This window comes from Helianthus annuus, chromosome 14, assembly GCF_002127325.2.
Source record: "Helianthus annuus cultivar XRQ/B chromosome 14, HanXRQr2.0-SUNRISE, whole genome shotgun sequence".
NCBI classification, from domain to species: Eukaryota; Viridiplantae; Streptophyta; class Magnoliopsida; order Asterales; family Asteraceae; genus Helianthus; species Helianthus annuus.
Genome location: NC_035446.2, coordinates 139,805,717 through 139,819,493, shown reverse-complemented (window position 1 = coordinate 139,819,493; position 13,777 = coordinate 139,805,717). Strand labels below are relative to the sequence as shown.

General features: G+C 34.3%; 1 protein-coding gene across 1 annotated transcript; it reads right to left on the bottom strand.

Moving 5' to 3' along the window:
* Positions 1-9,477: 9,477 nt before the first annotated feature.
* Positions 9,478-13,493, bottom strand: LOC118486563 (extensin-like). Its single transcript, XM_035983101.1, has 3 exons — positions 13,481-13,493; positions 13,292-13,410; positions 9,478-10,002 (listed from the first exon to the last, which is right to left on the bottom strand). The coding sequence occupies exons 1-3, from the start codon at positions 13,491-13,493 to the stop codon at positions 9,478-9,480; spliced, it is 657 nt and encodes a 218-aa protein (XP_035838994.1).
* Between the last annotated feature and the right edge of the window lie 284 nt (positions 13,494-13,777).

The window sequence follows — 13,777 nt, the reverse complement described above, 5'->3', positions numbered from 1 at the left end:
AAACATACCTGAAGAGCTTAGCAAATTAATAACAAGACCTGGTGGTGAAAACAGACCATAGAGTTGTAGTTGGTGTAATTCAGGGAGGAATTTGTGGGGTGAGATTGCTAGTTAAGAATATGGAAATTTTATTTAGAAGATCTTGAATATGACTTGTTTGTAAGATGCCAGGAATATTTTACAACTATTTGAGAAACAATTATTGATCTCAACCAATGTGGAAGCAAGAGTGTAGTATGTAAACAAAAATTATAAAAATTAACAAATATATCCAAACTGAATTAAACCTAAACCAAACTCCCAGAACCCGAATAATATACCCGATCATCACCCTAAAAAGTATAGAGTTTAACATATAATCAAAAGGATACACATTTTTGCAAGGCCCCCACACTGACACTTCCTCGTACAACAAATGACACCACTAAAGTAAATCCAAATACCAACAATTACACAAATTAAATGAAAAAACAAATCGCATAGACATGCAACTTGAAGGATAAGAGCCCAACCCACTAAAAGATATGTCGCCAACAGTGGCAGACCCAAGATTTTTTTTCAATGGGGCCCAGTTTTTTTGATACTTGGAGTTTTTACACCCAAACAATAGAATTTTCGGGTCGGTCGTCGTTTGGGTCGGGTCGGGTGATTTATTGAGCTTGGAACCTTTAAAAAAAGATAAATAAATAACAAAACAACACATGTTTAAGCACAAAGGCATAAATGAGAAAATGTTCATTCATTTTAACATTTTAAAAGTGTATTTTAACAAAAAATTGACTGGTATTAGACTTGAACCCATGACCTCTTTGTTAGCAAACAAGGGATTAACCACCACAACAGCTTTGCTTTTGATTCTATGGGGTCCAACTAAATATTTTTATGGGGTCCTTACAAAAATTAATATACCGAATCTACTAATTTTTTAAAAAAGATTGGGGTCCGTGGACCCCGACCCACTCAATGTGGGTCCGCCCCTGGTCGCCAACCAATATGTGAATCGTTGGCAACCGCAATCCTTTAATGAAAACTCACCACTGTTCAATAAACACTCGTGTGCCTCTTCACGTAATCAACTTACTATAGTATAAAACCAACCCATCAATAAAAACACACACACAGATCATTGCATGTACCCTCTTCATGCGGTACATGTCTTTTCTTTCCAACCAAGACAACCCTTCCCTAATATCAAAACCGAAGATTGGATGAATAGGTTTTAGTTTTTTCAGATTGTAACCCGCCCATAACGACCAGAACTCCTGAAGGGTCGATTTCAAACGAAATCTGCATCGGAAGGGTCGATTTCAAACGAAATCTGCATCGGAATCGTTGGTGTGTGATCTGACCGGTGACATTTCTGTGAGAAAGTAACTGCTATCGCCGTCGCTGGTGTACAGATTATGGAGTTAGGAGATTTGTGGTGAGCGGTTACGAGTCGCCGTAGACGAAGAGGCTACGGTTATCTATATCTATATCTATATCTGTACTACCTTATTAAGTAAACTAGGTTTTCTACCCTTTGGTAATATATTTTGAAGCAACATGTACAAGAGAGCCAAACTATTTTAGAGGGGGTAAACTTGCACATTGTTCAAAAATTTAAGACACTTTAGGGGCATTTTAGGGATTTTGGCACATTTGTAACCTATAATTAAGATGACATATAAAGAGTCTTGTAAATTAATTAAATTTATGCATTGTTTTAATTAAATAAAAATTCAATCACAATTAATTAGATGGTGAATGTTTATAAAAAGTTTATCATTTTTAAGGTATTAATTTTGCTTATTTAATAGTAGTTTATGTATAAGGGTTTTAATTTTGGTTTTTAATAAAAGTTTTAGTGTTTTGGTATTAGAAATAATTTAATACTACTCAAATGTGTCATTAATAACTAAGGAGTGTATGCCGTTAAAAAAAATAAAAATAACTAAGGAGTGTATATAGAAATAATTTAATATTTAATACTACTCAAAGGTGTCACTAATAACTAAGGAGTGTATCCCGTTAAAAAATAAATAAAAATAACTAAGGAGTGTATCTAATCTAACTTAGGTAGCGTTTGGTATGAAGGAATGGAAGGTGGAATGGAATGCATCATTCTGATGGAATGAAAATAAACATGTTTGGTTATCATTGGTAATGGAATGGAGCATTCCAAGGGAATGTAACTCCTTCCAAATATAACAATTTTCATTCCTTGGTATGTAGGTGTTTTTTTTCTATTCCTTCAAGGAATGGAAAGAAATATGTTGTTATTATTATTATTATTATTATTATTATTATTATTATTATTATTATTATTATTATTATTATTATTATACTTTTATTTGTATTTATATTTATATTTATTAATATTCATACTAATATTAATATATATGAAAAATCTATTATTAATTTTTTATCATTAATATATTATTATTATTATTATTATTATTATTATTATTATTATTATTGAGTCAATTATATTTTTGTCGCTTTAATACAGTTGTGTTTACTTCATCTTTTTTTTGTTTATCAAATTGTACAAAGTAATGATTCACTCTATTCATATATGAGTAACCAAACATCACAATGGAATGGAATGATCCATTTCATTCCGTTGTCCATTCCATTATCTCATCCATTCCATTCTCTCATCTATTCCATTACCCCATACCAAACAGACAGTGGTGGACTCAGGAATTTTTTCCTGGGAGTGCAGAATATTTTTAAAGATTTTAGGCCCCTTGTTGTATAAAAAAATCGGTTTATAGCGGGTCAGATCGGGTCGGGTTATGTAAAACAAAAGAACATCAAACTAAAATTTATATAATCATAAAAAACACGTCAAAAGTCATTACAAACGTATTTAAAATTATGCCCTGCAGGTTTTCATTTTTTTAAATCTATCCAAAACATCATCTAGAGATACTAAACACACCATAAGTTCATTACATTCTTACTCATGGTTCCTATCACATATTAATCGTTCCATAAGTTTATAAAACAACTCTAAACAGTTAAACAAAATGAACAATCATGATCAACCATAGTCCATAATTTTCAATTTTATTTTTCAAACATTCAAGCCCTAGTATTAAATGTTGATTACTTGTAACTAATCAATTAAACAAACAAAGCTATAAACAAAACAAAAAAATCATTTAACTACAAGTCCAGAACAACCAAAAAAACATAAAAAGATCAAACCCTTATGCATCTATATTTTCTCCTAATCATCACATAAAACAACAACAAAAAAATCAATAAAGAAACCATACTAGTTCTATATCGGAATTCTGATGTAATATGGGTCGGTCTTGCCAGAACTTTGGTTTTCCCGGCAAAAAATGTCGTCCGGTCGTAAGTAGTGGTCAAGCCGCCGGAAGTTCTTTTTGGGGCGAGATCTGGAATGGGTGGATGGGTTTGGGTTATTTTATTTAGTTCAAATTTTTTTGGGTTGAGTTTGGGCTTGGTTTAATAAAAGTAGATTGTAGATTGGGCTTTGAGTGGGTTAACCGGTTAAGTAATAAAATGAATAAGTGGTTAAAAAATAATTATGTAAATTGTGTTATATACTTATATATTAAATAATAATTAGCGTTTATTTTTTTTTATAAATTCATAATATTATTTTTCTAAGTGGGGCGGTTGAAAATTTTCAAGGGGTGCGGGTGAAAATTTCCAAGGGGTGCGGTCGGAATTTCCGGCAAAAAATAACACGAAAAAATATTTTTTCAAGGGGTGCGCCCACCCACGGCTTGGGGTGGGTACGCCCCTGCTTATAGTAAAAGACTCCAAATAATGTTAGATGTCATTCTCTTCTTCAACCTCATAAATTTTATTTATATTTGTTTAATAAATTTCTTTTATTAATAAATAACTTTAATTTTGTAATTTCGACCCTTTGTTTTTTTTACTTTTAACCCAAAGTTTTTCATCTTTTACAATTTAATCTCAACTATTTTTTATTTTCAATTTTGGTCAACCATACTTTCATCTTTCCCAAGTTTTTCGTTTCGTTCTAAATTTTGTGAGTTAATGCACCGCAACGTGGGTGTGGGGTTCAACATTTTTCGTATATTTTTTTCCTGTTTGACTGGCCCGTTGCGTCACATCTATTTTTCTGCGTTTGATAAGTTCGTCCAGCACGCGGGTCCTGGATGAACTTAGTTATTTTTTTCTATGTTTTACGTTTCGGTTTAATTTCTCAGCAACGAGCGTGCGTGATTCAAAGATTTTACGTCTGCTTTTCACTCGGCGTTATTTTTTTTCCCGTTTAATTTTATTTATTTTATTTTTACGAGCTTTTCCGGTGTTGATGGTCGCTGATAATGGTATAGTATTGCTACTACTTAACACAGTTTTATGACAACCGCTGCAACGCAGGGGCTTAATACTAGTATAGAAATAATTTAATACTACTCAAAGGTGTAATCAGATTTAATAATTGAAATATTGAATTAACAATGGCAATAGCGGCACCCATTAGTCCATTACATGCACATATATGCCATCCTAACGATTTCTCACTTTGGTACCTTTTATCACTCAACTTGCACACGAGATCACGAATCTTTAGGGCTGTAAACGAACCGAACGAACACGAACAAGGCCTTGTTCGTGTTCGTTCGTTAAGGAAATAAATGTGTTCACGAACGGTTCATGAACACTTACCGAACGAGATTTTATGTTCGTGTTCGTTCATTAAGGAAATGAGCGTGTTCGCGAACGGTTCATGAACACAAACGAACACAAATAAATTTGGTGAACACGACAAAGGATAAAGATAGATGGCCCAGAGAGTAGCACTCGAACTCGAATCCCTTATTGTGGAACGGAGGTCGATCGTATTCGCCGATGTAAATAATGAGAAATGAAAGGGAAATGATGCATAAACAAGGTGAAAGTGGGTTTCCTAGTTTAATTGTTAGGGTAATAAAATAAATAAAAGTTTAATAATATAAAAAGTACAAATAAAATATAAGAAAGTATAAAGATCTTCAATTAAAACACAAACATACGAACATAAACGAACACAAATCAACGAATGTTCACGAACACGTTAACGAACACCTTACCGAACGTTCACGAACACAATCGAACGAACGAGACCTCTGTTCATGTTCGTTCATTTAACTAATCGAACGAAATTTCTTGTTCATGTTCGTTCGTTTATTAAATGAACGAACATAAACGAACTTCCCGCCGAACGGTTCACGAACTGTTCGCTGAACGTTCGGTTCGTTTACAGCCCTACGAATCTTAGTTCATCATCATCTTTATGCATCTATAATCCTTGATTGCAAGATTGAAATTTGAATAATATCCAATTGAAAACCCAACAAAATAATCCACAAAAGCAAATAAAACTAAAATGTTACCTGTGAACAAATCGTTGATATTACTCAATATACCATATGTAGATTCTATACAATCAACACAAAACAAGGCCTTCCGAAAGGAGATGAGCCATTAGTGTGATCCAAGCTGATCAGAATCGCAAAACGACTATAAGAGGCGACATAACCTTTGACTAGCTTGTTTCTAGTTACCGAGCCTATACGATATGGACGAGACATATTTCCTAATTGAACACATTGACGAACAGCCAAAGATGATTTTAACTTCGAATTAGGACCAGACCTATAATACAAGTAACCTACTCTACTTAAAAACCAAATTAATATGCTAATAATTAATATTAGTGTAAACTTATTGTTTTAGATTTATATGATTCCTTATACAAGCAAACCACTTTCTATTACAGATGTCTTAAATTTTTGTTTGGTTTGGAAACATGGATAAAAAGTATCGTTTATAATGATCAAAGAAGGAAAAAAAGGACTCAAAATTTCATTTCGTTTTGAGCCTTCAAAAAGGTTGGAACGGCCCTGCTTCGAATATATGATGTAGTTTTGTGTTTGTGATAGATATACAGAACCTCGGCAATTAAACAACATTGATATCACAATCTTCTAGTATATATTATGTTTCAGTTTATATAGTTTGAAATTGCATAAGATAATCAACCCAATTAGACTTGTTCCAACACCATCATGGTTTGCGTTTCTCCACATTCTATATATGGATAATTTTGGATGGGACGATGGGCCCACTTTTACATTACGCACGATCGAAATGCTATCCATGATAGTAACGTTACATATCTGTATTTGTATGAGTGGGTAGACTATACTTTTTTTATTCAAACGCAAACTACATATAAGAATAAGACAACACACAAACAACTAACCCGAGAAAAAACACAAACATTTACTTGGAGTGGATATTTTAACATTAACTTTAAACCTTTTGGAACGGACTAACGAATTTTTCAAATGAGTTATTGACAAAATTCACCATATTGGGTCAGGATATACTCGCCTCCAAACCGAAGAAGACCCTCACCTAGGGCCGAAGCCTGTGAACACTCACCCGAAGGCACGATAGTGCGGTGAGGTAAAACTCGCTCAGTTCAAGGATCGAACAAGCGATCGCCGCCTACTCGCCTAGTCTCCTATCATCACCAGGTGCCGTCGAAACTAAATGATGGGGGTTGGAATCGAACCTGAGTCACTTAGAACACCAGATCTCGCCTTTACCACCTCACCACCAGCTCCCTCATTGGCAATTGAAGAAAATTAATAGATTGTTATATAAATAAATAGAAAATTTTAATCCTCACTTTAAAGTCAATTTAAGAAAATTAATAGACTTTTACGGTAATTTCAGTTATATCTCCAAACACATTAATAATCATAAATGGTACCCCTCTCTCTTCGTTACATTAATAATCATAAATGGTACCCCTCTCTCTTCGTAAGTGGTGAAAGTTTAAGTTTGATTGTAGACAAATGACATATATTTAGGTTGATGTTAAAAAAAGTACTTTTTGACGTTATGAACAAAATCGATGTTGAAATATTTAATTATGAATTATGCTGAATAATCATTCATAAATAATATTTATAAAATGTATCCAGTTTACATGTTACTCAATTTGTTTTGAATTTGACCCCAAGATGGTTAAGGGCAGCGTTAAAGTAATCGGCAGTCGCTAGTCGGACGGTGGCGTGAGGATTAACGATTAATCGGGGATTAAACGGAATTAATTAGGATTAATTTTGATTAATTGGGGATTCATCGGTGATTAACCGACGCCTAGTCAGGATTTTTTAAACCATGGTTAAGAGTAAATTTTATCGGAGTCAATCAAGGAATCTACCATAGGGTCGATTCTCTGGTGCATGGCCGGTTTGCATTTTAAGATCAAAGAAGGACTGAAATATGAACATATTAACGTTTTTCGATAGTTTTAACTCATTTCATATGTTAAAACATTATACACCCATTACCCACATATAATATATAAATTTCTAAAATAGTGTGCATATAACATCCACTAGAACAAATGGTTTTGTCAATACTTATGCATAAAACTACATTAAATAAATACAATTACAATTGGGAACATTGATTATTGTATTTTACAATTGCAAATGAAAGAATATATTAGAAGATAGTGTGGCGATGAGAGTCTTGAGAGCAATAATGAGTTGTTTTGTGTATGATACAGCCCATCCTGTATCCGAACTATTGATGGTGCGTGTACATGCAAGGCCAACTCAAAAAGCCAAATCCAACAAATTAACGATTCAGTGGTGTCGACTCTAAAAATCTTTCATTCAAAGCATTCTATCATAATGAAACAATCAGCACACCGGCGCACAATACACCGGCACGCGCTACATTCAAGTTAGAAAGACGATAAATGAGGAAACGACCAGTGGCGGATCCAGGATTTTTTTTTAGTGGGTTCATTGTTTTTGTTGCTCCAATTTCATATAACCGGACGTAAAAAAATTCGGGTCGGTTCGACGGTTCGGGTCAGGTAAATTTCATATAACCGGACGTAAAAAATTCTGGGTCGATGCAACTGAGTGGTGGTTCTTAAATCGTGGGGTCATCTGGAAGTATGTTTAGGAGAATCAAGTTCTGAGCCTTTTTGAATTTTCTTAATCATGAATGACTTTAACGATTAAAATAATTTGAGATAAACAAATTTGACGGATAAATGGTGGTTTCAGATGGGTGTGTGGATAATTGTTTGCTTGGTGTTCTAGTCATTTGAATTGGGTGCGATTGTATAAATTCAAAATCTTAACTTGTGTTTCTAATTCAAAAAATAAATAAAAATAATGGCGCAAACAAGATTCGAACCACTTATCTTAGGTCTAGATCGGGACATCTTAACCATTGCGCTTTATTCATTAGTTTTCTTTGTAGGCTTATCCCAAATATTATTTATGGGTTCATCCCTTATTATTTAATAGCATTTCTATTAAAAGTTTAAAACCGGGTGGGTTTATGTGAACCCGTTGAATCCAACCTAGATCCGCCCCAGGAAGCGACAAGATACTAAAGAAAGAATACAAATTAAGCTTGATAACATCAACTCATTGTTGTGTCTCGGTCGCAGCGCTTGGGATGACTAATTTTAAAACATTTTTTTAGTTTAGGCTCACTCTCTCGTTAACATCTGTCTTATTTTAGACGTGCTAAATATTTAAACCATGTTTTAGTTAAACTCATTTACCATTTACCCATTTATACATTAGTCTATTTAAATTATAATTTTAAATCAAATAACAAACGAAATCAAAGGTGCGCTAATGCATTACGAAAATAGAAGTTAGAATTTTTGGGGGCCCAGTTCTAATACTCGCCCAGGGCCAAAAATATTTTTAGCATTCTCCGAAACGGCCCTGATGGTTATGGTTTTGTTCATACGTGATTATGGTTTTGTTCGTTCGTGATTAAGATTTTAATTATATGTTAACTTTCCCATATACAAAATCCTTGTTATATGATAACTACAACTAATTATTAATAAAACCATAATATAACATACGTAGATAAAAATAGTATTCGAAATGCGTATGCAAATACGTCACCGTGCTTAAGCCTTAAATTATGCTTTAGTTTTTCTCAATGAGCACGTCTCTGTTTCCTGTTACTAATGGAATAGACATAGGAATGGAATAGACAAGGTAAGGGTGGAGGGTATGGTTCAATCACTCTAGGGTGTTTGAGTTATTCTCTACCCAATAATAGCATACCATGTCAAGTCTCATTTCACTCCCCATTTTGCACTCAATCAGAGGGTATGGTTCAAACACCTAGAGAGTGTTAAAGAATTTAAAAAAAAAATATGATTGGTTGAAAGAGGTTGGGACCCACCATTAAACCCCTCTCCCTCCTCCTTCCGTCCTCCTTCCCTCCTCTTCCCGCATCGGTGATTATACACCGAAAACATTCAAACAATCGGTGACTCAAACAAGTGGGGGTGGTTCACCGATCGGTGAAAGGAGTCACCGAAGTGACTCAATCAATCCACACCGTCCTCCCTAATGTAATGGATGAGGTAATGGAATTGATCATTATTATTCCATGTCTTGTTTGGTTACTATGTGTGAATGCAATGAACAATTACTTTTGTTGTTTGGTATGCGAAAAAAGATGAAGGAATAAAATCAGTTGTAGCGGCGACAGTGATTGGCGATGGTAGTGGGTGGAGATGACGGCGGATGGTGACAACGGTGGTGGTGATGGATGACGGTGGAGGTAGGTGGCAACGGTCAGTGATGGGTGATGATGGTGCGTGGTGTAGGTGTCAGTTGTAGCGGCGGCGATGGTTGGCGATGGTGGTGGGCGGAGATGACGGCGGATGGTGACAACGGTGGTGGTGATGGATGACGGTGGAGGTAGGTGGCGGTGGTGGTGATGGTGTTGGCCGGAGTGGTCGGAGGTGGTAGCGGTGGTGGCGGTTGATAGCGATGGAGGCTGTGGGTGGCAGCCGTGATCGGAGGTGGCAGTGGCAATAATTGGAGGTGGCAGTGGCGACGGTGGGTGGCAGGGACGGAGCTGGGCGGCGGTGGTATGTGGTGGCAGCGGCGGTGGCGGGTGGCGACGGAGGTGGGCGACAACGACAGATGACGATGGTGGTGGTGGTGGCTGGTAGCAACGGTGGTGGATTGTGGTGTTGTTAATGAAGGGTGAAGAAGGAATGGAATGAAAAAAAAACAGGTGGGGCGGATGGAATGATTTTGAGGGAATGGAATGCATTTTGGAATGGACGATTCCATTCCATCGACCAACCAAACACTCTTTTCTTCATTCTTTCACAATGGTTCATTCCATTCCACCTTTCATTCCTTTATTGTTGCATATCAAATGCTACCTAAGGGTCTGTTTGGTATGGTACTATCGGGTAATGGAATGGATGAGAGAATGGAATGGACCAGGTAATGGAATGGACAATGGAATGAAATGGATCATTTCATTCCATTGTGATGTTTGGTTACTCATATGTGAATAAATGAATCATTACTTTGTACAATTTAATAAACAAAAAAAGACAAAGTAACGAAACATAATTGTATTAAAAACGACAAAAATATAATTGCCTCAATGATAATAATAATATATTAATGGTAAAAAAACTAATAATAATTTTATATATATATATATATTAATAGGGTAAGGATAGTGTAAAAAGGGCCTAAAGTGTGAGAAGTGTATTATAACACTATATATAATACTATATAACACCATATAAACACCGTATAACAATATGTAACACCATATAATACCATATATTTAACACTATATAACAAATATAACACTATACATCTATCATAGACATGCTATCAGACAACCTATAGTGTTATATTTGTTATATAATGATATATAGTGTTATATGGTATTCTATGGTGTTACATATTGTTATACGGTGTTTATATGATGTTATATAGTATTATATATAGTGTTATAATACATTTTTCACACTTTGAGCACTTTTTACAGGATCCTCTACCTATACTAATATTAGTATAAATAATAATATAAATATAAATATAAATATAATAATAATACATTTCTTTTCATTCCTTGAAAGAATGGAAAAAAAACACCCTCATACCAAGGAATGAAAATTGTTATATTTGGAAGGAGTTACGTTCCTTTGGAATGCTCCATTCCATTACCACATGATAACCAAACATGTTTCTTTTCATTCCATCAAAATGATCCATTCAATTCCACCTTCTATTCCTTCATATCAAACGCTACTTGTTTTTCATTTAATAGCAAATCTCCTTGTTATTTGTCTATTTTATTTTTATTGAAAATCTGTATATTAATTTTTTTTTTTTTGTCAAAACTGGCAATAGTATATCATTCATTTTATTATTATTATTATTATTATTATTATTATTATTATTATTATTATTATTATTATTGAAAATCTGTATGTTATTTATATTTTTTTGTCAAAACTGCCAATAGTATATCATTTATTATTATTATTATTATTATTATTATTATTATTATTATTATTATTATTATTATTTTGTTTTTAAGATCTTAAAATGCATCCTTAGAAAAGCTAATAAACAACGTTGCTAATTAAAAACCTATACCACAAACATATTAATATAAATCTAAACACAATATTCACATGAAACGATTATACTATTAGATGCTACAAAGAAATTGATAGTAAAAATGATAAATATAAAAGTCTTAAAAATTTTGTACCTGAAAATGTTATAGTTGCGGGCTTGTTGCGCGCATATGGATCAAGAAAGAAAAACCATTTTGGCCATAAAAATTGGTGTATAAATTATCAAGTGCTTTTGGTACAATATCAATTTGAAAATTTTTTCAAATTCGGCGAATGAATCATTCAAATGTGCTACTAGCGGAATTCATCACATCGGGATACACTCGCCTCCGAACTAGGGAAAACCCTCACTTAGGGCCGAAATCCGTGAACACTTGAAGGCACGACAGTGCGGTGAGGTAAAGTTCGCTCGGTTCAAAGATCGAACTAGCGATCGCCGCCTACTCGCCTAGTCTTCCATCATCACCAAGTGCTGCCGAAACTAAATGGTGAGGGCTTGAATCTAACTTAAGTCGATCACTTGAAACACCAGGTCTCTCATTTACCACTCCACCACTACCAGTTCATTGACACACTTAGTAAATGGTACAAAGAAATCGAACTCGAGTCACTTTAAACTGGTTTATTTAAAGTGAATATATCAAATAACAATCACTAGCGGTAAGACACGTGTACAAACACGGGTGGAAGTTACTTTTATATTAATTAGTTGTTTTTGAAAGATTGAAAAAGACACATGTGTAAACCCATAATCCACCACAAATTGTGTTGACTAAAGTATATTAACATGGTTCATTTAAAAAATATAGATGATTACATTTAAAACTCAGTTTACTTAGTTTAATAAAAGTATAAAACAGTTTAGTAGCAAAGCGCCTTTCGCCTAGAGATACAAAGTGTTTGTTTTGATATTTAAGTGGTGAGGTTTCAATTTTCGTAATGGACAAATATATTTACTTAAGCTGTAAAATTAGAAACTATGTGAGTTGGCATTCTAAAAAATAATAATCAGTAAGTAAAAATAAATCAGTTTAGGCTACATACGACCGCACAGAGGTCCGTGAGCAATACACCCTTCTACAACCATAATAACTAGTTTAATACTCGTATGGTGGACGGGTTACGCTAACAACGTAACAAACAAAGATAATGTATATTGAGGGTGTTTGGGATTGCTTCTCCTTTTCTTCTTTTCCATCACCTTTTTGAAAAAGTTACAACCATCTAACTTTCCCTTTTCTTCTTTTCAAACCACAAAAACTCATAAGTTTATCTTCAAACCCAAGTCTAATTTGTAGGAGATCACGGGCAGCAAAAGGTGGAATTAACCACCAGCTGCAAAAACCGACCATAACCTCCAGGAACTACCACAAAAGCAGTTATTTTTTGTGTGATTTCTCAGTTTTTCAAATTAAAACTTAAATGTGATAAATTAGTAACGGATCTAAACCACTATTTTTTGTATGTTAATTTGACCTGCATCGCTTTTGGTCCAAATTATTTCTAGCCTTCCACAAAACCCAACACATGGTAAGAACAATACTATGAATAGCATTCCGTTCTGCCGTCCTTCTAACTCCTACTTTGTGTATTTCGATTAAGTCTCTGAATGAAAAGATAAAAAACTTTGGAATTCTGCACCAAAAGCTAATCTTCTCCCAAACACCCATAGCTAACGGGCAAGCAGTGAATATGTGAGCAACCGAATCCAGGTCTTCATTGCAAAACTTACAACCATCGTCGATCACCACCATACCTCTTTTTTCAAGTGCCTCAACCGTTGGAATTCTATTCAAGTCCGCACGCCAAGCTTTTTTTATGTAAATCTCTGAAACTTACTTTCAAGGCATATTTAGCTGCAATATATCTTCTAAAAACATGCCCGAGCAGAACAAAGTTTTCAAGGTGTTTGGCTTTGTGCCATTCCTCAATGGAATCAATGAACCAAGCCTCAGTTTCTGCACTACCAAATAATATTATAGAAATAAATATCTAAAACTAAAAGTGTTAGAGGTGATGACTTTGTACCACAAGGATTCATTGCTACATAATCCGACACCAAAGGCTGATGTGTTAAACATCATTACATCAGTAAACCCCAAATGGAAAACCATATTATAAAAATACTTGTATGAGACAAATAAATTAGAAAATAAAGAAAAACATGCCATAGGTAGTTGTGTATACTACATGGTATCAAGATTTTCATGGAATCAGCATTCATGAGGTTTTGGATTATTGATTTTCATGCATTGTTTTATCTAAATTAAACATAACATGCCAAATCTGAGCACGCCAAAGTTTTTGCAATTCACTTTTGTACAA

Coding starts and splice junctions, on each gene's coding strand:
- LOC118486563 (XM_035983101.1), bottom strand. Junction 10,003..13,291: donor CAGCTAAATATGCCTTGAAA/GTAAGTTTCAGA, acceptor CGTTGCTACCAG/CCACCACCACCACCATCGTC.